Here is a 24662-nt window from a genome sequence, read left to right on the forward strand (position 1 = left end):
CCTGAGATAGATGTAACTCTACTACCTCAAGTGTAGCACCACCCAATTTTCAATAAAAGGGGCTTTTTTTCTAGCACTAGACCCAACTGTTGCAATCTTAGTTTTGTCAATATTGATTTTTAGATTATTATCCTTGGCATTCAAGGATAGAGCATCGATGGAGCATTGGAGACCAATTGGGGTATGATACAGCAGCACAGTGTCATCAGCATACCCAAGCCATGCTACTGGATCACCACCCAAATTAGGTGGGACATTTCTCACAGCTCCAATCGCCAATGCCAGATCACATGCATGCAGGTTATAAAGGAGCAGGGAAAGAACACACCCCTGTTTTAATCCAACATTAGTCGAAATGATGTGTTAATTGGCCATCCTGGCTCAGACGCACCATGACTGAGGCATCTGTGTATAATCCTTTAATGAGATACAACAATCTGGCATTAATTCCCCAAGTGTTTAGTGTCCCCCAAAGCCTATTTCAGGGAACTGAACTGAATGCCTTGCTAAAATCAACAAAACAAAAATACAATTAAAAAGACTATTGACGGTTTGTTGGGAGCTAAGAGGTTTGCAGACAAAGACGAGAGGACAGAAACTGCAGAAGACGAAGCGAAAAAAGAAAAATTGAAGCAGAAGAGGAAGGCAAAGAAGAAGTGGGAGCAGAAAAAAAATGAAGATGAAGAGATGACAAAAGGAGAGGGAGAAGAAGACGAGAAAAGCAGGAAACAGCGAAACACGAAGAGAAAAGGTCTGGTAACTTAACCGCTAAGATTAGTGGAAAATGCTCCATTTCGGGAGTCAAGAAAGAAGAGAGAGAGTATGCTAATTGCATTTTAAAGTTCAAAATTCAAACGTCCACGGCAGCGCAGGGCAAGTTCACAACGATTCGATTCAGTTCACCAGTCACTCCTTTTGTCAGTTTAGAGTCTATTTCCAACAACTATCATCCGGCCAGATCTTCTGCTTGGGTTGTGGACCGAACTACAGTTTTTGCGTTTATTTTTTGGAAAGCGGCTTCCAGAATTTTTGCCGTTGCTAGTGTCCAGGCCGTCTTTTCCCCTGACATCAGCCTGTTCCACCATGTGGCTTCTTCTTCTCCTTGAAGACCCACAAGGCCAGTGCACAGGCTGTTTAGGTACGTAGCCTGTACTTCTCTTAGCTCCGAACATTGCATCAGCAGATGTCTTACTGTTTCAGGTTTGTTTATTTCGCCACATAATCTGCATTCTTTGGTGGCCGTTTTAAGTCTAATTGCCTGAATTTCCCATGTCGGGAGGAGATTTAAGCGTGCTCTCATATAGGTTGTCCTTAGTTTATCCGGGAACTTTGTACAGTACGGCAATGGCTTGTTCAGACTGTTGAAGGTCGGTGGCAGATGTTTTGTGAGTTTGTTGCCTTGTGCTTTTTCAAGGGTGTTGATCCAGTCTTGGGCTTCCAGTTTGGATTTCACTCTTGCTGGGTTCATTTGCAAATCTTCTTCTGTGCACGCCACCTCCATCAGTTTCTCTCTTAGCTTTTCCACCCACCTACTTAAGGTGGTCAGTTTGCAGTTAGATATTTCACTTCTGATGATCTTGTAGGTCAGCGTGGACTCAGGTAGTGATATGTTTCTGAAGAGTTGCATTGCACCCAATGTTACAGATTGTTCTAGGGAAAGCAGGCCTAGCTCGCGTCTGATGAGGTCCACTGAGACTGAATTCGGTAGACCTAATGGGGATTTCCAAAGATACCCTTCCAGTTTTCACCATATGGTGTTTGACATATTCAAAGTTGCACCCATCCCATAGGTGAGGGTCGGGACTACTTTCCCTTTATAGAATTGAATGACTGGTATGGCTGAGAATGTCCTGTATTTTCTGTCCAGGGTCTTCATTTGGGCTGCTAGGTTTTTTGCTTTTTTCCAGAGTGTTGCTTGCATTGTTTCTTCCTTGCTTGATGCGTCTATGAAAACGCCTAGATATTTATATGAGGGGACCACCTCGATGTTTACCTTGTCCAGAAACCATTTGTTATTTGTCTTTTTTTTCATAGAGCTTTTTCCTATTATCAGAATCTTTGTTTTTTTCTTGTTTATTTGAAGATTATTTTGGTCCATGTACGCCGCCAAGTTGTTTAGTTGGCACTGGAGGCCTATCTGTGTCTGATCTAACAGAATGAGATTGTCTGCGTATAGTAGCCGTGAGATGTTCACATTTCCCAACTTAGGTGGAAAGGATCTTACGGAAAGTTCGGGTTCCTTAAAGTCTCCTAAGTAAGCAATAAACAGGGCCGGGGCTAAGGGACAGCCCTGCTTCACTCCGCCATTTGAGGGAATTTCACGCGATAGCATGCCTTGGGTGTTGAGGTGCACTCTTAGTCTGGTGTTCTCGTGTAGGGCCATCACTGGGTCAAGTAGCTCTTTTGGACAATTCCATTTTTCCAGTTTGGTCCATAGTCTTCGCCTATCCACTCTGTCGAACGCCTGCGACAGGTCTGTGAAACCCATAAACACTAGAGGCGCACCTTGTTTTATATTTGCTTTTATAAGGTTTAGTATGCAGATATTGACTGTAGTGCTTCCGTTTTTGAGGAAGCCCATTTGGAATGGGTTGTTGGCAGGAGACGTTTTGGCCCAGATACGAAAGTGGTATAGGAGTAGGGTTGCGAAACTTTTTCCTATTATGTCAAGGAGTGCTATCGGGCGATAGTTGCCCGGTTCTTCCCTGTCGCCTTGTTTGAAAATCGGTACGATCACCGCTTCTGTCCAGGATGGAGGGATGGCTTTTGTTTCTCTACAATGTTCAAAGAGAGTACTGATAAAGTCTGACCATTCCTCCGCATTTTGTTTGATGTCTATGTTACTGAGGCCATCCGGGCCCGGCGCCCTTGAGTTTTTTAATCTTGTTATTGCCGAGCTTATCTCTTGTTTGTCGGATAGATCGATCCATGGGTGCCCTGTAGTTCTTTGTGATGGCCCTTTCTTTGATGTCAGGGCTTTAAAGAGGTCTTCAAAAAATGTGGCCCATGTTTCTTCACTCACTGCATTGGTAGTTCGAGTGTCTATTGCTTTGTTGGGCCTTTTGATGAGTGACCAAAACTTGCTGGTTTTCTTGGTACTTAGCGCCCTAAGCATTTCATTCGCATCCTTCTGGTACTGAGCATGTCTGTGCTCTAAGATCCAGGATTTGTATATCCTTATTTCGCATTGCAGGTTTCTCCATGCCATCAGGGTGTTGAGTTTCCTGGCTTGTTTTTTCTTATAATTCTTCTCTTTTCCACTACTTCTTTGTCATACGCATGGATGTTTTTGGTTATGGCGTGGTTTCCCCCCTTCGTTTTCTTTCTATGCTGTAGCAGGAAGGGTAAGTAGTCCGGCTGTGTTGTTTTTGTTTCCAGCGAGCGGGCTCCCCTTTTGTAGGCATCCGTGATGTTTACAATGTCAGAAGCAGTCAGGCGTAGGCGGGTGAGTTGGTTGTTCACCTCTATCGGGTGTTTATAGCTTTGGGTAGAAGGGCGTGTTAATGACCATGCAATTGTTACCAGGTTGTGGTCACTCTCTGTGGTTCTGACTACCGCATAGTCTTTTATGTAGTCTAGCATACTCTCGGAAGTAAAGAAGCAATCAAGGGTAGCTTTCGATTCTCCTCTCTCCCAGGTAGGTATCGTCCCCCCCATGCTCTCTATGATGCGACATTATGTAGGTTTCTTGATTTCATTAGAGAGATCCATCTTGCTCCTCTTTCTTCAGCTTGTGGATGAACTTTCTTCACCCCAATGTTGTCAGTGTTAAAGTTGCAGTTAGAGTTTAAATCTCCACATATGATTACGTGTGTTTGGGGATCTTCTACTGAGATGTTGTCAACCACCTTTTATATTTTTTCGCAAAATTCTGTACTTGATGTTCTCTGTGGATTCAAGTATACAGTTATGATTGCTATCTTTTCAGTTTCCGTTCGCCTTGTTCCACTCTGTTTTTGGCTCCAAGTTGTTAAAACCGCAAGAATACCATATGATTCCGTTATTTTTTGTGTGATTTCGATTCCTGATCCCATTCGAACGGCTATTAATAGCCCTGCATTTGGTCAGCCAAAGATGCCTTTTGTTGCCGCGGAGAAAGCTATGTCAAAGCCGTCCAGTGCTGGTTTCGCCATTAGCCATGTTTCCTGGAGACAAAGTATGTCAAATGCTCCTAGGTATTGGTTGTCTGGATTCGTTAAATGGTGGTATCCTCTCGTATTCCATGAGGCCATTGTCAAGGCATTCTTTGTCGTCATTTGGCAAGAGTCGGACGGAGGAGGTTGTTTTCCCGGCGCTCCTCCTGATGGTTGCTACTTGTCAGATTTAGTGTTTAGGGCTGATTTCAACCATTTCCACAGACCCTTTGGTTTTCTTGAGTCTTCCCTTTCTAGGCCCATCTCTCCTCTTTCTTGGACGATTTTGTGCTTCTTTTCTTGATTGTTTTTATTGCAGTGTGTGGCTGGTCTCTGATGGTAGTCATCTGCTTCTGTTTTCCTATTAAGGATGATGTAGTCGCTTTTACATGATGATTGTTCTAATTTGAACACTCTGACTTCTTCCGATTGGGTTTTTCGTGCAGTGGGTCTCTCTCGCCTCGGAGTCCTTCTTATTCTTTCCTCTGAGATTCTTCGTGTTCTTTGTTTTTTTGGGGTTTGTGCCTGTCTATTTTCATTTCTTTGATTCATTTCTCGTTTTCCTTGGGTGTTTTCCCGGTGGACTTGCTCCGTTTGGTTTTCTCCTTGCTGTTTGGACAGTATTTGTCCCCTCTTTTTGGGCGTCTTGTTTTCACTGGTGGTTACTGCCTCTGTCGGGTCTCTCTTTGGGTGGCCTTCTTGGACCATGGGCTCAATGTCTTTTTCTTGCACTGTGTCCTTTTCTATCTCTGATTCGGGATAATCTGATAGGTCAATTAATGTACTTATCGTTAGAAATTCCTCCACCTTTCTTGGTGACCTTTCTATTTGAGTGGCCTCTTTTTGCCTTTTTATTGTTTTCTGGTCGTCTCGATTCGGGCTCTTAGTCAAATCAATGTAGATCTTTTCTTTGTTGCCCTCTGTTGATGGAGATTTGTTCTTCGCCGTTTCTGTTTGTGTTGCCAGCTGTAGGCCTATTTTTTCCCTTTGATTGATCCTAGGTATTGTTGGTTTTTGAGCGGATCTCAGGTTTTGCCTTTGCATGAGTGAGTCTTCTGATTGTATGGATTGTTTGGGCTTGACGAAAATCCATTCTGTTTCACCCTTCTCCTTTGTTGACTATGACTGAGTTGATCTTTCTGTCTTTTTTTGGGGCTTATTCGTCTGCGTGTTCTCCTTTAGTTCTGCCTCCATATGTTCCCATTTCGTCTCCCACATCGCTGTCTGTCTTTCGTTTTTGGCTTCTACCGCTGTTAGGTAGCCTTCAATAAACTCAAATTTTGATAGTAGTTTCCCTAGAATAGTTGTGTTGTCTTTTGTTGCTTCGTTTATTGTTTCATAGAGTTTCCCAAACCGGGCAAGGGCGATCGTAATTGCTGCCATAATTGTTGTCATATCTGGTTTTATGTTGGGTGATTTTTTCTGTGTATCCATCGAAATTTCGCTGTATCTTCTGTGCTTCCCCGGTGTTTGTTCTTGATTGTATGATTGCAGTTAAGACTGTACCAGTATTTCAGGACGAAAGGGTACCCGGGGGAGGGAGGGTTAACAATAGTCGATGGTCCCCATAGTTCCCCATATTGCTTGTTGTTGGCAATGTTTTTTCCGCAGTTTGGAATGAGCGATTATCGCTCCTGTTTGAGTGGTGGAGATGGATTTTTCTCCAGGGCTGCTCACCCATTTTCCCCGCTGCCCCCGGTGTTTGAGGGTGAGCCCTCGCCTGCTCCTCCTGTGGCTTTTTGTGCCCCCGAGTTTCTGAAACTAATTTCTTTTCTGCGGGGTCTGATGTCTCCTGTTGTAGCAGGCTGCAGTTTTGCTGTGGCTCTGTCTCGGAAGTGGGTTTTTTCACTGGCTGAAAAGCCACTTTTGAACATGGGAATGTTGTACCTTGAGTCATCTTGTCTGAATACTGGCTGTCCTTTGGGTCCGTTGGAGGGAGACTAGCGTTTTCTTCTCTTGGTAAGGTATTGGGATCACCTGCCTTTAGATCCTGAGTTATTTCTTTAATCCTCTGTGGACCCTTTTCTATTTCTTTGTTAGTGTGAATTTTTGGGTCATCAGTTTTTCTTGCTTTATTTGCCGGAAGGATCCCTTCTACCACTTTCAATATTTCTGCATCAGATAATTCTGTATCTGAGTTAAGTTTCCGTTTGTGCTGTTCCTTCTTAAAGAAGTTCAGCAAGGCGTTTGAAATTAGAGGGTTTGGTAATGTGTCTGTTCGGTTTTCCATCTTCTTTCTTGCTGATTTTTTGATTTTATTTGGTCTTTTGCTCCAAAGCTTGTGTCCGTACATCTGCTGCTGGCCGGGACATTTCGGTTTGCTTTTGCTTTTCGCTTTTGGTACCTTTTCTTTTTGTCTTTTCCTATAAGTTGTTTTTACTGACTTTGCACCGGATGCCTTTAAGGTGCCCAGCGGCGTACTCCCCTCAAAATCAGTCGGGACACTGCGGTCCTTGGCCGCACTGGTCTTTGTAGCCAGGGCAGAATTTTCCTCCGTGATCACCAGTTCAGATACGGAGATTTCTTCCCCATTAGCGGAACGTTGTGATACGTCAATGATAACTGGCGGGGCTTTATCCTTTGTTGTCTTATTTATTACTTCATATAGGTTTTGCGCCTCTGTTTGAGAATGGGGATGAATTTGGGCTGTTATCAACATTGTCACTTTCCCCTCCTTCTCTGATTCACCAGCCGGGGGTGGGTGCTGCTCGGGCTCTTTTGTCTGGGCCCCTCCTCCTCGCACCTCACCCTCGGGGGGGTTCACTACCAACCACACTCATGCTTTGTGGATTAGTTAATTGTTTATCCGCCCTGTCTGAAAAAGCTGTCTCCGGTGTGTTCTTGTTTTTGGCCGAGCTTGTATCATACGGGTTGCATGTGTTGGCGGGGCGGACTGGGAAAAGGGCCAGTCCAGACTGCCCTCCGGCAGTCTTGGCTGGCAAACCTCTTGCCGAAGCGGGACTCCGGCCTCTATCCCCGCCGTACACTGCCGCTCCCGCATATACTGCTGACAGCGTAGTTTTGTCCCCAGACGCTGCCACTGCCATTTCCTGTGCACTACTGGTGGCGGCCTTTGGTATTTTCTTTGATTTGTTTGGGCGTTCCTGGAGAAAATCAGGGAGAAAGTCAAAGAGGGACACAGTAGCATGTGTGGGAGTGGATGTGGCTGTGGCGGCGGTGTTCTTACCTCGTTTTATTGGAGGTGGTTTTCTGTCTGAATGAAAAGGGTGCTTCGAGTTGCTTCTGAGACATCTTGCAGGCTCCGGCTCCAGCTCTGTCAGGTCAACCACGTCTGGACTCACCACGTCCGAACTCACCACGGTTTCTGCTGCCGTTGGTGCTGCCTTGTGGGTCTTCCCCAGGGAATTAATGTCCACAGTGTCCACAGTGTCCGTGCCACTAACCCTCTGCACTCTCTGCATGACTGCAGACTGCCCGACTCTGCTGACTCTGCTGTAGCTCTGCGGTCCGCTCCGCGGAAAAGGCTGTGTTTTGAATTCGGTCCGCCCACCAGTAAACGAAACGAAAGGCAGACTCTGCAGACTGCTCGTCTCTGCTGATTCCGCTGTAGCTCCGCACCTACTTTTTAAGCTTTCAAAATGAGCAAAATGTTCAATCCATTCCAATCATGCCTTTGTAAATTCTTCTTTCAGTTTACACAAATTTGCATTTCCAGCCACCAAACAATTTGTTTGCTTTCGGACGCACTGCTTCTGACATTTATTTAGTGTAGTATCATGTTCCTTTCTAAAACCCTGTTGTAGCTTGTTCAAAAGCCATTTTTCTTCAGCCCATTTGTTTAACTTCTTCAATAGTATCTTGGCAAACATATTAAGACTGCCATCCAGCATAGCCAGAAGCCGATAATTGGCAGGGTTACTCCTGTCCCCCATCTTAAAAACAGGGGTTATTATAGACATCCGCCAACTGCTAGGGACATGGCCCATAGTCATAATATTTCCATAGAGCTGCTCCAAAGTATTTGCCCAAAAATGCGGATTGGCCTTTATTACTGTGTTAGCTACTCCATCGGAACAAGGGGCCCTGGAGTTCTTAAGGCCACTGATAATGATTACAATATCATCAATATTGAAATCTCTTCTACAGAACTATGGGGCCGGACCTCAATAGCAGTGGACGATTCCCGGACATCATGATATTAGACAATTGCTACTGTCTGCCTCAGAGATAGAATTATCTTCCTGGGAGGAGTGGGCAGAGTGGCATCTTGTCATAGACCAAAAGTGTATTTAAGAAGAATGTGATTACAGAAATATCTCTAGGGCAGTGGGGTCATTACTTTAAAGAGTTTGAAGGAGTTCCTCTACTACTTCCCAAATTGTTGCCTATCTCAAAATTATATTTTAAAATTTCCAAATCGTAATCTGGCTAAAGTCCTTTCAAAATATAGGTTACATGGAGTGGGGGCCAGACTAAAAGAAAACATTGGCATTTGTGAAACTGCCAGTTTTGTAAAGAAGATAAAGTGGAAACTTTGAAGCACTTATTGATCCAATAAATGACTTTGTCCGGAACATGTAAGACATATTTTGATGAATTAGTATCAAAGAGTTATTTTTTTAACCACTGAATGCTTGTGGAAGAGTGTTGAGTGGCAAACAGATTTACTGTTGTATCGCTCTGAAAATATATTGGCGTCACAGATTCTAGGAAAGTTTGATAAAGTGCACAGTATAAGATTTTCTATAAACCATAATGCTGTGTTTTAAGAAAATAAATAGTAACACGCGTAAAGATACATTATGGCATAGTTAATATGCAATGTGCCTACTGCATTGATACAGGCATCCCCAGGCGTGCCCCTTCGCCATTCCTGCAGGCCAGGCTCTTCTTATGGGGATCATTTCGATGCCGATGAGTGTTTGTGGTGCATTGACTCTGCTGCGACGAGCAGTGCCTAAATACCCCCACCTCGCACCTTCTTCAGGCCTTGCACATATGTCTTTGAATAGATATTCGTTTGCTGCGCTGGTGTTTGGCGAGAGGTGATGTTGACACGATGGGTGGTTCCTGCACCGTCGGGACACTGTTAACCACAGCATCTCTGGTCACCCAGGCGCTTCCGCTCGGTCTCTCTTCCTCTTTTAAATGTTCATATGTTTTCGCATCTTCCCTGCTCTTCTTGGTTTTCTGGCTCTGCTGCTGTTTTGCCTTCCCCCCCATTTACCCCCAAATCATTGCCTTTTGACTTTCTGTGTCGGCTCTCTCTGTCTGTTCTCTCATTCGCTAACCCTTAGGCCCAACACCCTCCTTATCAGAGATCTCAATTACCCTTAATGCTCCCTCAACTGTCTGTCATCTTAGACTCTCTGGCTGCCTGCGGTCTCTGTCTAGTTGCTAGCTGTCCTCTCTCTAGTCGCTAGCTGTCTCTCTTCCCTTGCTCACCCTTGATGAGACGTTCCTCCGCTCTCTGGAGCCACTGGCCTCTTCGGGGCCCTCTTTCACCTTCTGTCCTTAACTGAGGAACCCCTTCCACTCACCCACCCGGTCCTAACTCTCTGATACCTCCCGTCTCCCCCTCTTCTCTGCAGGATGGGGTGTGTGCAGTCCAAACAATCATCGCAGGCGGATGGGAAGCTTCCAAAGGGGGACACTGGCCAGAAGTCTCAGCACGCCCTCTACGTGAAAGACCCCACGTCGGGGAACAGGCTGGTAAGTACCTGGCCCAAGGCTTGCGCAGGTAGGTGTAAGGAGAAGGCCCTGCCTGAAGGGGCATTAACTGTGAAAGGCTGCCAGGCCTGTGGAAAGTCGGTTACAGGCAGCAGGCTCAGCTCCAGGAAGTTTTATCTGGGTGGGCCAGATTTGTGATGGGTGGGTGGGGGGGAATATCCATCTGGTGTGGTTTTAGGAGAACCTTAACGTGCTTCCATTAAGCCAGATTTATAAGATCCATGATCCAGCAAGAAATGTCTTACCGGATCTGTAAAAATCCATTTGCACTCTTAAATTGGTTTAGTCGTTACACTGCTTTAAAAGGTGCAGAAGCCTGCTTGAATGTCTGATACAAATGCTTGTTAGAATTGCACTCTGCGCAGATTTAGGGCAAAGGGATTCTTGGGCAAGGCTGACTAATGGTCCTGGGTAGGTGGGTTATGGGTGTGGAGCGGGAGTAGTTAATGGCTGTCATTAGTGCTACAAATATTACATGTTTTAGGTGTCCTTTTCTACTGTTGGAGCTGTTTAAGGGTCAGTCTCTGGCTGGAAATAGCCTGTTCACCTCATCAGGTGTTGCTGATAGTGAGGTTCCCAGGTTCACTCCATTTCTTCAAGTGGGACATGTGCTCTTGCCTACCACCTGCTCATCCCTTCCAAAATCACACAGCCTCTCCACTACCCCTTCCAAAGTCTTCTGCTCTCCTCTTCCATCTGGTCCTTTGTTTCCTTCTATAAGCACGCTAAGTACTTCAACCTGCCATTCACTACTCACTTCATCTTCCATCCGTTCCCCAAACTCCCAAAACAAAACAATTGTCATAGCATGAACAATGAAAACTGTATACTGCAGACCCCTGAACAAGAACCAGAGAGGTGTATCCCAATTAATCATGTCCTAGGAACAAATGTATTGTACCTTTTTCCAACACAATGCTATAATTGGGCTACTAAAAATAGTACAGAGCAAAAGAGAAGCAGAAACAAGTGTGGCAACATCAATCTACCTAGCTTCCCTTCCCATCTGCTATTCCCTTTCTATTCCATCCAATCCTCCTTCACCTTTCAACCCGCAGTCACCTTCCATCATCTCCCCCTGACCTTCAATCCCATTTACCACCACTCCCACCTAACCCACCCTACTCCCAAAATGTCTTCTTGGCCTGGGTAGGTAGACTCGAGAATGGTGCCACCAACTCATCTGCAGGGGCTAGGCAACAAGGCCCCCAGTCTTTATTCCATCTAAGATGGTGTGCGCTCAACAATACCTCCCTGAATACTGTGGCTACAGCCATCTTGCTCTGAAAGACAGCCCCTTCCTCCTCCAGAATAGTGAAGCAAGGAATTGTCCATTTTGTTTCTTGCAAAATTCCATTTTGAAGCACACAATTGTGTGTTCTGTTGCAATTATGTAGCACATTTTAATTGAGTGGAGGGTCTGTACAGTTCTAGAATGCAAAAGAGAGTGGGATCAGGAAATAGACAGTACAGGTAGAGGGGTTTTGAACATACTGCAAACTGAATCACTTCTAGGGGCACCTAATTTTACAAGAAAACGTACAGTGAGATTAAATGATTTGCCCATGATTTCACCCTTTTGGTGAAGTGGTAAAGCCAGATGTGCACCTAGCCTGAAATGTAGGTACTTGACCACACATTTTCCCAGCTCAAGTTGGTACACACATGTATTGAAGTTTGGTTTTAAATACCTAAAATAATACTTTAAAAATGTAGAAGTCACATGATAACCTAACCTGGCAATGTATACATCATTGAAGAAACGTGTTGATGAAAAAGAGTAATTGGGTAATTTCATTTTGAATCCTAAATTGCATGTAGGGTAGGGAATCACTCTTGTTTGAACTTTTTTTCAAAAAGGGCCCTTCAGGCAATTTTAATTAGTACTGGAAAAGTAAATAGTGATACATAGGCAACATCGCCTTTTTGCTTACCTTTTACACTATGTGTCGAGAAAAGTGTACATCTCTCCCACAATTAACAATTTAGAATCTACCTGATTTTACCAATAAAGATACAATCATAGGGCGTCATTTTCCAGGGCCTGCGGAGCGGAAAGACTGGCGGTAAAATGCTTTACCTCCACTTTTTTGTTTTGTACCCCCATAATTTCTAATCACCCAATAATAACACTTAAATCGTTTTTTAAAACCTTATATAATTTTAAGGAAAACGTGCCAGTTACCTTTTCCCATCTCTAATCATTCTTGTTTTAAATAATCTGCTGCTGAGACACGTTAAACAAATTAAGCCTCACTGGGAGGACCTGTGCAGCCCTGTCTAACTTGAGGGTACAACGGCAGAGCAAGGGTGCCCCATGGACATTTGTCCGTTGTCCGATTGTTAAATCCACCTCTGATTGCAGTCTCCAGGAAATATTTCAATACCAATTTTTAGGTTTAACAGATGTGCACTTTTTATACTTTGCCAGTAACATAATGGGAAAAGCTCTTTTCCTGGGTTATTTTCAAGTTTTTCATGATCAATCTTCTGAGAGGCAAATGTTTAGGGGCGGTGGGGTTTTAACAATCCTCCTTTCCCACTCCCCTCCACCCCGTCACTGGTGGGATCCCCAGTGCTTACTCTTTGGGGGTGTTTGCCAGGGCTCAGCCCTGGCACTTATTTCTGAGCCCCAGCACTTATTTCTGAGCCCTGGCACTTATTTTCTCAGACACACATTATGATACAGTGTTCTGGCAACTTTATTATTTTAACTGCCAGTCACATAATAAACACCTATAGAATCAGAACAAAATGTAAATGATGATTGTGTTCAAAGACACCCTTAAACACAGGTCTCATGTGAAGACAGGACGAGTATGTTATTTTTTACGTGTATGTTGATTGGCATTTGTAAATCACACTACTGCCGTAGTGAGTACATCGGCCAACCAAAACAAGCCAGTGAGAGTTGCAGCTGTAACCCCATATATGTTGGCAGCATGAGGAGCAGCCGTGGGTTGTGGCAACAGTGGGCAGAGAGCTGCCCATCCTGATGTGTCATGGGCATGTTAGAAAATATTTGATCCGCTGCACTTTTTTTTTTTTTTACAAATTAAGCACTTGGGATCCCGCAGTAAATAACTTTAATTCCCGGCACTGCCTAAACACGCAGCAGTTATATCATACTATCCAAACAAGACCCACAATACACATGATGTATTCTGTTTGCATACAAACACTGTTAATAGTTACTCCAACAGTACAATGTTATCGAGTCAGTCCTTACCTGTTCACATAATGAAAGGTCTGGCCGGACAGGCTAGCTTCCACACAGACAAATATACATACTATTTAGGTCAGAGCACCACTGGTAAGTATGCATGAGAAGACGATCTCAAGCTGGTCCATACTTGCCATCCTAGCCTTGATATTTATTTATTTATTTATTTTATTTTATTGGTTATTTATAACACGATTAATACCCTGAGGTTTCTAAGCGCGGACCCGGGGATCGAACCTGTGTTGCTCTGCGTCATCTTGCTTCCAAGATGAGCATGTTGCCCATGAGCTATCCTGCCGAGACAAAATGTTCAGGTAGGCTCTTGTTGGACCAACTTTGTGAGGTGCAGATTTGATTCCCTAGGCCTAGCAAGCAAGGCGCCTGAAACCAATACTCATTTGCAAATCCAAACGTTTGGGCTTTTGGAGTACACATGGGATAGCCATTTTCCAGGCACTGCCATTGTGGTACCACCCGGCCATAAAATAGGAACCTCTGGAATGTGGTGCGAGTACCTGGGCATATCATGCCATTGTCTGTCAAATGTCTGCCTAATACCTGTACACAAGCCAAAACTGTTGGCTTTGCGATTGGTTGTTTTAGACAGGACCCCAGTGCAAGGAACAAATGAAAGAACACACATATTGCTTTTAAATCTAGTGGCTGAAGTCCACATTCAGAGATTTATTATTACAACAGGAGCTCATTTACAGATGTAATTAAATCATTAAACACTCAAGAGAAAGCTTAGATATAACACAAGCAGGCCCTGTACAGCACAGTGTTTGCTGTTACTTTGTGACAGAGCTAGCTCAAAGAGTACCCAAGTGGGTATGTTTCAGTGGGGAGGGAAAAGCAGTTGGTGGGAATACCACAGGGATTAACAGCAAAATGGATGGGTTAATGACGAAACGCGTCCATAGAATGTATGTCCCGCCTAACATCCTTTCTCCATCTTATCTGTGGTCCAATGCAATTGTTCTGGCTTACACCTAATAGCCTAATTCCAAGCCTTACACCAAATCACGTTTTGATTTTCTACACTCCACCATCCAGAATTCAATTTTTCTTTCTACCAACCTTATTGTTTCACTTAAGTAGTTAATGCAGCTGAATATATACTGTGAATGAAATTTGTAAGGGTCCCCAGTTTGATGGATGTAAGTCTCTGAATCAATCATAACCACTGGTATTGCTTTGGTCAGCCTTGCATACCATTGCTTGCAAATCAACCTTGGCCCTGCCATAAATATGGGCAGCTCTGCCCAAACTGCTAGACCACAATGCCTAAACATTGCTGGTGGTGGCTTGTGTTCCAGTGTGACTACCAATTGAAATTGAACTGTGCTGCTTGGTGGCAGAACCAAGTCTCTAATGATGTGTCCCCTTCTGTAATAGCACAGACACACTTAGGAATTATGGACTGGACGACTGCCCACAGGTAACATAGCAAAGGGTTCTAGAGGGAAGGTTTTTAGGCAGAGAGAGTTGGATATAGTGAGGAGTCTGGCCCCAGAAAGCCTTGTGGACTATGCAGAGGGTCTTGAACTTGATCCTTGCAGCCACCGCGAGCCAATGGAGAGATTTCAGGGCTGGAGAGATATGGTCCCTGGGCTTGAGGCCAAGGATAAGTCTTGCAGTTCTGTTCTGGATTAAATGCAGGGGGCGAAGAGTAGAGTTAGGCAGATTGAGAAAGAGGCTGTTGCAGTAGTCCAGCCTCGAGAGAACCAGAGCTCTGGAGACAGTGACCGTCTGGGGGAAGGTTAGAAACGGTAGAATGCATCTGAGGAGGTGCAGCTGGAAGTGGGCCTTCTTGGCAAGGTCCGTGATATGAGGAGAGAAGGAGAGAGTGGAGTCGAAGATGACACCAAGGTTTTTTGCCTCACCGAAAAGCGAGGGTTGAGGGCCCAAGGAGGGCGGCCAGAGCAAGAGAGGGAAAGCGGGGGTCACAATGAGAAGGATCTCAGTTTTACTGGCATTGAGGCAGAGATCATTGGAGGTACACCATTCCCGAATCGCAGATAGACCATCAGGAATGAGCGAGGAAGGAGAGGGGGCTGAGGGCCTTAGACAGAGACACGGAAAGGCTTCGTTCCCCTCGCGAACAAGTTACTGCCACGGACAAACAAGCCTATGCAGATGCGAGTATCAATCCCGGGAAAATCAAGAACCCCCACACAAGACGCACATACAGCGCCAGAGCCACTTTTCGGACCTTAACGGCCAGCATATCGGATCAACCCCCGCACAAGGGCACAATTGTTGACTTGGGAACAGATCCACATCAATCTGAATAGAACCAAGGAAGGGATTATGGACATCTCAGTCCAGACCACTAGTGCCTACATTAGGCATAGCAGTAACTCCACAGGAAGACAAGGGGTGTCTCGCCTCTCCAGTCCACTCTACAATCCAGACCTTGGGATTAGCTCAAAGGGTCCCGAAATAATACGCCCTGACGAAGGCAGATACATGCGTGAGCTGCAAGACCGCCGAAACGTGAACAGCTGGGACATTCCCACCCAGCACCACGTTGGCAAAGAATTCTTTTACCGCACAAAGACCCACAGGTTGGGCAAAACTGAAGCCCAAAGAAAATAAATTTAGCCAACCCTATGGACAAAGGATCAGTTTAGTCATACCTAACCATACAGGGAATCAAGGGAATCCAACTAGAGAAGAATTTCCCATAGACCTAGGGCAACTACCGTTTGAGTTACCCCCTAGTTTTGTTGTGTGTTTTTCGTCCCCCCGTATTTTTCGTTGGATTATATTTAGATGCACACTTGTAATTTTAACTTTTGTTTGTCAAGTTGTTCTAATGTTTTGAAACAATTTCATTATGTTTCTCTTATTTTTCTTGCACAATGAATCATGAAATTGAATGATCTCTGTTATGTGTATCCATGTACTATACCTTGAAGCAATCAATATAAAGTTTTTTTTAGAAAATGTACAAATGTGTTGAACTAAATTACTTCTCCGAATGAGTACTTTACTTATGATTTTGAATCTTTCAATGATTATAGGTCAATGCAGGATTGTTGTTTTCTCCCTCCAACCAGCTCAATCTCACTAAAACAAGGACAAATACCAGCATTAGTGAATTAGGACAATGTATAGCACTCTCGAAACGAAATTGTCATTTGTTTGCTCCCCCAGAATTTACTCTAAATCAGATTGAACCAAGGGGGTAGGGTACACTTATGGTTTATGAGGAGGCTGAGGGAAGCCTGAAGGAGAGCTAAGTGTCATCCGCATAACACTGAAAGTTAGAAGAGAAGGTGGAGATCAGGTGGGCCAAAGGGGTGAGATAGATATTGAAGAGCCAAGGTGAGAGGATAGAGCCCTGGGGGACTCCACATGTGGAGAGAGAGGTGGTGAAGGAAGAAGGGAGCCACGCCAGGGCCTGATCTGTGAGGCCCAGGTTCTCCCTGAGTCGATTGATCAGGATGGCATGATTGACCGTGTCAAAAGAAGAGGAAAGGTCAAGGAGGATGAGGACTGAGGGAGAGCTGGAATCAAGATTAGAGAGCAGATCTTCAGATCTTCACACGTGTTCAGGAGAACAGTTTCCATGCCTCTGGCTAACATTATGTGTTACTACTGACTTCTGCAATTGTATTCGCTCTCCCCTCTTGCTTCTCCACTCTTTTTTACTGTTTAATCTCTGTTCTCTCCCCTCTCTCTTTCTCCCTTTTCCTATCTCCTCCCCTCCTCCCCTTACTTTCTTCTATACACTTACTCTATCAGAACCTAGTTGACCTAGTATGATAGCAAATTTGTCTGTCTCCTCCTCCCTCCCCTTCCTTGTTTTTTGCCCCCCCCCTCTCCAGCACTATCTTAAATGTCATCAGGCCTAGTAAGTTAGTCGCCTGTCTGTCTCCATTTCCATCCCACTCTCCCCCTCCCTTCCTTATCTATGTCTTAGCTCTTGTACTATCTGAAATGTCGTAAGGCCGAGTACAATAGTTAATTCCACATCCTTACTGTTCATGGCCTGTAAGAATTTCATTGTATTTTCCCTCGTTGTCTCCCTTGACTTGAAGAGCTTTGAAACACATCGTGTATAGGCGCTATATAAATAAACTATCATATCATATCATATCTGGCTGCTCTGAAGCCAGACTGATGGTCATGGAGACAACCAACAGATTTAGTGTGAAGTGTAAGTTGGGAGATGGCCAGCTTTTCCAGGAGTTTGTCCAGGAATGGAGTGATAGAAATCAGCCGTTATTTTGCCAGACAGGTAGGATCGGCAGAAGGCTTTTTTTATGAGGGGATGCACAAGGAAGTGCTAGAGTAGGGAGGGGAAAGATCCAGTGGTGAAAGAGTGATAACAGAAATCGGCCAAGGCTGGAGTGAGGGTGGTAATGTGGTCCTTAATAATTCTGGAAGAGCAAGGGAGTACCTGGCTGGATGACACTTTCATAGATCAAACTTGTCTAGAAATGTCGACAGGTGTTGTCGGAGAGAAAGAGGAGAAAGGAGGAGGAGAGGGAGAGGCAGCCAGAGAGGGGCAGGGAGAGGTAGAGAGAGAGGGGGAAGAAAGCGAATACAGGATGTCCTGGGTTTTAGTGGTGAAATGAGAAGCTAGAGCCATACAGAGGGTCTGGGAGGGAACAGGAGAGGTGGAGACTGTAGTAGCATTGGCCAGCTCTTTCCAGATTTTAAAGAGTTTGGCTGTGTTATTAGAGGCCACAGAGAAATAGGCTTGAATATGGACCCTCTTCTTGGAGAAGATGGAGAATCTGTAATGCCTTTTGATCAGGCGGCAGGCTAGTTTGGCAGAGGATGCGCCCGACGCCCTCCACTTCCTCTCAGCCACCCTGCACTTGCATTTCAGGGCAGCGAGGTCGGAGTCAGACCGAGAGTTGCACTTCGAGGTAGGCTTCAGACAGATCCTCATGACAGGGGCAAGGATGTCCAAGGTGTTGGAGATAGAAAAATGCAGGTTAGAGAGGGCTGTGTCAGAGTGGGCATCAGCCGCAAGGAGTAGGAGGTGAAAAGAAAGTAGAGGCAAAGGCGGCCACTGACACTCACTTCATGAACTGAATGACTGAAAAGGAAGGTGGCAGTGCTGGGGTGGGCTTATCCAGAGGGACAAGACGTTTCAGGTGGGAGGAGAGCAGAAAGTGGTCAGTCCAAGATAGAGGAGTAGTGACTGGGTTAGGGAGGGGGGTGTCTGAGGAGATGTAAACATCCAAGGTGTGTCCAGCAGAGTGTTTATCGGACCAGTGGGTAGAATGGTAAGGGAGAGAGCGTTGCAGACATTGCGGGTGAGTTTAGAGGAGGGGTTAGAAGCATCCAGGTGGATGTTGAGGTCTACGATCAGAGAAGAGGTTGTGAGGTAGAGGCAAGGAGAGAAGGGGAGAGGTCAGCCCATTCTGAGAGGAAGAGGGTGACCTGGCCAGTTGGCCTGTAGATGGTGGCCACAGTCAGAGAGAGGCCGGGAGAGTTAGAGAGTCTGCAGACCAGGCATTCAAAGGAGGAATAGTCCTGCGTAGGAATGACAGAATCAGAGACCCACTCTGGAAAGATCAGGGTCACTCCACCTGCAGGCCAGTTGGTTCTGGGCTCCAAGAGGATCTTGTAGCCCTCAGGGAGGAGAGTGTCAACACTCATGACAGAGCTGGTCATGAACCATGTCTTGGCGAGAGCGAAGACATCCAGGTCAAGGTCTTCGAGGAGGAGGCAGATATCAGAGGAGTGTATGACAACAGAGTGCGAGTTGAGAGTAGCTGCTAGGAGCAGATTGTCACATTTGAAAGACCTCTGAGAGGGGTACTGGAGTGAGGTTCACCCAACGGAAGCAGCAGAGGGGCCAGTGGGTGGGCAGAGGCAGTAGACGGAGGTGGAATAAGGGCCAGAGAGGAGGAAGAGGGGCGTGTCAGAAAGGAGGCAGAGGTGGAGGATTGGAGGTGGCAGAGAAGCCAGAGAGTTGGTAGAAGGGGTAGCAGGAGAAGGGAGAACTTTGATGAGATATGGAAGACGCCTAGCAAGAAAGAGCAGATTGGGCTGAGAGCCCTGGACCATGATGGTACCATTAAGATAGACATTTGTGATGGCTTTGGAGGAATGGAAGGAGCCCAAGAGGACATCTCATCGGGTGCCACCATTAATGGGAAAGGAGGAGAAAGGAGAGAGAACAGAGACCATAAGAGGGATCCATAGGTGTGGAGAGGGAATGACAAAGAGGATGTCAGTAAGAGTCTGTCTGGAGGAAGCACTAATGTAGGTATCAGCAATAGGAAGGCCTGGGTTGGAGACCAGGATGTCCCTCTTGAACTTTTTCCTTCCAGACTTAGTGAGAAGGATAGGATAGGAGATAGAGAAGCAGTTAGAGACGTTGGGGGAAATGGAGAGGACCATAGAGGGTGTGCGGAGGAAAGAGGAGAAAGTGAGAGAGAGAAGAGAGAGGGAGAGGAATACAGCCCAGCGCTGTGCACTGCAGTAAGCACAGAAGGGGGGACAGTAGGGACACAACATAAGAAGCACAAGCAGGTCACACACCACAAGGGGCATACAAGAACATAGCAAAGACTAAGAACAAGTGGGGACACACAGAGATCAACCTAAAGGGGGTGAGGGGGTAAGTGGACACAGCAGTAACCAACAGTAACCAGTAGAAGAAGTGGGAACCTAGAGAGTGGGAGAGAGCCTAGTGGAAAAGCAGAAACACAGTAACTTACAGTAGCGTAGGAACCTAGAAGGGGGTGTGGAAACAGACTAGAAAGCAGAACAGTTAAGTGTGACAACACAGCAGCCTCAGAACACAACAGAAACACACAAAACACAAAGTGCAGCTAACCGCAAGAGGGGAAAGCCTAAAGTTGCAGAGACAGAGCATGTTAAGGCAGTCAGTAAGTCGAAGCACGCGCAAAGGGCGGGCAGTTTAGTAGGGAGTAGTAGTGGCTGCACCCACTGCTCGCACCTGTCTTACCTTACGGTCGCTGCTGGTCGACGGCTGAGCAGCATGCTCGCACTCTGCGCTTCTACCCCTTCGCAAAACACCTGCAGCACACAACACTGTGGCTTTGAGTTGCGCGGGCTTGCCACAGAGGGTCCGATCCGCAGCTCTTAAAGGATCGGTAGTGTGTACCTAGCGCAATATGCTGCGTGTCGACAGGCAGCGTCTCCTGCGGACCTGCAGTGCACAACACTGCAGCCTGGCCCTGCGCGGGCTTTGCCGCAGAGGGTCCAATCCGCAGCTCTTAAAGGATTGGTAGCATGTACGTAGCACAGCGTGCTACGTGTCGATGGGCAGTGTCTCCTGTGGCGCACAACACTGCAGCCTTGTCCTCTGCGGGCTTTGGGGCAGAAGGTCTGATCTGCAGCTCTTGAAGGATCAGTAGCGTGTACGTAGCACAACGTGCTAGGTGTCGATGGGTAGCGTCTACTGAGGACCTGCGGCACACTTCTGGGGGGTGCACCTATCAACAGGCAAGGCGATTGGTGGGGGAGGGAACTGATTTTATGGCGGGTATCATTTGCCAAAAAGCGGTTGAGTTGACAGGTAGGTATTTTATGAGTCTACTAGCATCACCTGGCCCCTGACAGGTTAGGCTGGCTAATGCTTTTTTAGCTGCCAGCTATGCAAATTAGGTGCAGTTCCTTGGAAGCAAATTGTGGGGGCCGTGCAGCTATTGGTAATGTTCTTTTGGTTGTTTAGCCTTTTGTCCTTGCTGGATCGAGACTGTCGCCTTTGACGTGGTTCAGGTTGGGAAGGTCCGAACCCTGCTCCTTTGTGGCTATGTGCCATTCACTGATGTTACAGGGCCATTTTTAAGGGCAGCCTTGGGGCCTGCATGTTGCAGGAGCATCCTACCCCCGGTGACAGGCAGGTGAGACCACCCCTCACTTGGACATTGGCATGGTGGGGGTATCCTTGCCCCACATCGCTTGGACATTGGCACGGTGGGGGTGTCCTTGCCTTTATTTGACCCTACGTGGCTTGTAGCTCACCCCCCCTTCCACACGCACAAACGGGTGCGCCTTTGCACAGCCACTTTCCTTTCATGCTCTGACGTGGAGCTCTTTCATTATCTCTGCAGTGGCTGCTGCATGCAAGGGTGCAGAGCCACTTGTTTGCTCTGGTTGTGTCGGGCGGGTGCTCTCTTCACTTGGCTCAGAGACGGAGCCTGCATTCCTCACCGCCCCACGGCCCGGGCACCCAGAGAGCACTGACATGGAAGGGTGACATCTTCCATTTGCTCTGAAATAGAGCTCACGCCTTCTCTCACCGCCGGATGGCCCTGGTGTTCTGTCGGTGCCCTGGCGGTGTGGAGGCCCTCAGGCTGACCCAGCAGGGTGCAAGGGCACTTCCAGCCCCTCCTCCTTCAGGCAGGAGGTCCATTGGTCTTGTGGCTGCTTTTTTCTAGCGCTGCAGGTGGAGTGGTCCTCTTGCTGGCAGGGCACAACACACCATTTTCACTTGGGTGCTGCATATCTGGGCGCGGACAGTTTGTGCCTCCAAGCCTGCTACTGGAGGGGTGGGGCGGTTCCGACGCTTCACTGACCGTGCTCCGCACTGTGCTGGGGCCCCCCGTGCCTCGGGCCGCCCCGTACTAGCATCCGCACACATGCACACTCAGACAACAGTGAACACACGTCCGTTCATTCCAAGGTCCCGGCGGCATCTGCCGCACGGACCGTCTTTATTTCAAACACGCATGCGTGGCCATAACGAGGCTCGCGCATGCGCACACCCAGTTAAAGACGTAACATCCCTTTTTTTCTTTAAACAATATAGTGCAATAACTTGCCACTTGAACAGGCTCAAATAACAAACATTAACTTTTCTTAACAGCAGTTTATTGGCCTCTGGCAGTCACCTGTTCAGTCTCCTGAGTCCAGGACGTAGTCCTTGAGCTGAACAGGTAAGTTGCATCCTTGTCGCGCAGGGTACCGCCGCTCCACTCTCGGATTTGGTGGCGGGGTCCCGACTGCCCATGGCGGATCTACGGACGGGTCATCTTCAGGGAGCTCAGCACCGTTCTCGTGTCGTGAGGGCCCCACTAGCTCAGCATCTCCGGGCCGGATGTCGAGCTTCTTGAAAAATGATTGGTTGCGGGTGATAGTTCCTCTTTCGCTAGCCGTGGTAATCATTGACCCCTTGACATGGGTGACAGCCCACGGTTGTGGCTCGTAGGGCAAAGGCAACTTTCCTTCGGGCCTGCGGTTGTGTACCAGCACTGAGTCTCCCACCACTATCTCCTTGTCTTGCAGCCTTCTCCTTCCGCTCTCCTTCTCGTTGTGGGCCTCACGCTCTTTTCTCACTCTGTCATTGTCTATAACCCCCGGCTCACGCCCTTCCACTTCGGGGAGGAGCCCTCTCGGACATCGCCCAAACAGAGCCTCTGCTGGGGCCACTCCAGTGGACTGGTGAGGGGTCGTCCTATACTCTCTGAAAAACTCGAAAAGATTCCTCTTCAGTTCCCCTCCACTGTGTGCTGCGATGCGAAACACCTTGTTGAGCGTTCTCATAAGCCTTTCGGCCTCTCCATTCGCCCGGGGCCAGAGTGGCGACACCTTCCAGTGCTGTATACCCCTTTCTCTCAGATAATGCCCAAATTGGTTTCCAGTGAATGCCGGTCCATTGTCCAAGCAGAGAACTTCCGGGAGGCCATGTGTGGCAAACATTTTTTTCCAGCGCCAGGATAGTATGGTCACTGGCCGTTGAATCCACGAATTCCACCTCCGGATATCTCAACCACTGGTCCACTACCACTAAGAAGTACATGCCCCTTCGACCCAAAGTCAGCATGGACCGTACCCCACGGCTTCTCACTCCCCTCCATGGAGTTGATCGGTGGGGTCCTTTCCAGGGGACTTGCTGCTTGGCACGGCAAACACCCTTTCACGTGCGCCTCAACAAGGCCCTCCAGATCTAGAAACCATACTTTTGGTCGCAGTCACGCCTTTGTTTTTTGCCACACCCTGGAGTCCAGTGTGGGCCAGCTCCAGGACTCGAGCCCTCAGCGACCGTGCTACAACAATTTGCCTCCCTCTTAGCAGCAAACCATCCTCAGAGATGGAGAGTTCATCACAAATTTTCCATAGTGCCTGGAGGTCTCTCTGTGCTCTTTACCTCCCTCCTAGTGTTGTTCTGTAGGACATCTCTCCATTCCCCACTCCGCATTGCAGCTTGGATGATCTTGAATACTTTGTCGTTCGCCGACTCCTGTGCCACAACATTTCTGTCCAGCGCCACTGGCATGGCACACTCCACTATGTTGTGGATGAATTCTTGGCACTCCACCACTTCCCCATGTCCATCTTCCCTTTCCTTGTTGGGGTGGCGGGACAGGTAGTCCGCCGGATTGTTCGTCCCTGGGCGGTATACCAGTTTGACCCCATATTCGATGAGGGCGAGCATCCACCGCTCTATCCGGGGAGGTGGCTTTGAAGAAGCGCCCGCTAGGATGGGCAGAAGTGGCTTGTGATTCGTTATAACAGTCACTGGTTTCCCAAGAATGTACAACCTAAAGGGTCTGCAGCCCCACAGGATAGCTAGGGCCTCCCTCTCAATCCGAGAGTAGCGTCTCTCTGTCTCCGTGGGGGCTTTGCTCGCATATGCAATGGGTAGCATTTCACCTCTCGCATCCGCTTGCATTAGGACTGCCCCCAGGCCCACCGGGCTCGCATCCACCACAATCTCGGATTCGGCCGTGGGGTCAAAATACGCAACCGTGTCCTGGTCGGACAGCGCCCTCTTGATCACAAGAAATGCCTCTTGTTCTCTTTTGTCCCAAATCCAGACAGCGTTGTTCTTTGTCAGTGCCCGAAGGTGTTCAGAGAGGGATGCCAGCCCCTTGATGAATCGGCCGCAATAATTAACCATCCCCAGAAAGCTGCGGACTTCTGTCGGCGACTGGGGGGCGGCAGCCTCATGGATATCCCTGACTTTTTCCAGATCCGGGGACACCCTGTTCTCGTGAAACACGAAACCAAAGAACCCAATGCGGTCCTTGAAGAATTTGCATTTCTCACAATGTAAAGTGAGGCCAAGGTCTTTCAGTCTCTGCAGGGTTGCCTCCAAACGTTTCATGTGCTCGGCATGCGATGTGGCGAAGACCAAAATATCGTCACTCTTATTTATTACTCCCTTGAGGCCTGCCAGAGCGCCCCTGATGGCATTTTGAAAGACCTCCGCGGCGGAGGATATCCCGAAGCTAAGGCGCTTGAATTGGTATAGACCCTCGTCTGTGGTAAGGGTGGTAATGTACCTCGAGTCTGTGTGCAGCTCCAGTTGGTGGTATCCTGCCCTCAGATCCAGCTTGGAGAATATCCTGGCTCCCTGCAGTTCGCCGATAATGTCATCTAGCGTGGGCGTCAGGTGGCGTTCATGCTTAATGGCTGCATTGGGCAACCGCATGTCCATGTAGATGTGTACCTTGCCCAGTTGTTTGGGCTTCGGCGCCACAACTATCGGCGAGACCCAGGGAGTCGGCCCCTCCACCCTTTCGATGATGTCCATGCTGATGAGTGCTTTGAGCTCATCTTCGACCTGGGAACGAAGGTGGAACAGAATACGTTGGTGCTTCAGTGCTGTCGGGCGAATGGTTTCGCCTATGTGCAGTCGCACTGGCTCTGCTTTCAGTCTGCCAATCCCT

General features: G+C 47.4%; 1 protein-coding gene across 1 annotated transcript in view; it reads left to right on the plus strand.

Annotated features, from left to right (window-relative positions):
• The window catches only part of HCK (HCK proto-oncogene, Src family tyrosine kinase), a 458518-nt gene that overhangs the window by 130634 nt on the left and 303222 nt on the right, over positions 1–24662 (plus strand). Inside the window, exon 2 of the mRNA XM_069651010.1 lies at positions 9686–9806. Coding sequence (XP_069507111.1) covers positions 9687–9806 — 120 coding nt within the window. The 5' untranslated portion in view covers position 9686. The remainder of the gene's footprint in view (positions 1–9685; positions 9807–24662) is intronic.

Source organism: Ambystoma mexicanum, chromosome 3p, assembly GCF_040938575.1.
Source record: "Ambystoma mexicanum isolate Mex_15411 chromosome 3p, UKY_AmexF1_1, whole genome shotgun sequence".
NCBI lineage: Eukaryota > Metazoa > Chordata > Amphibia > Caudata > Ambystomatidae > Ambystoma > Ambystoma mexicanum.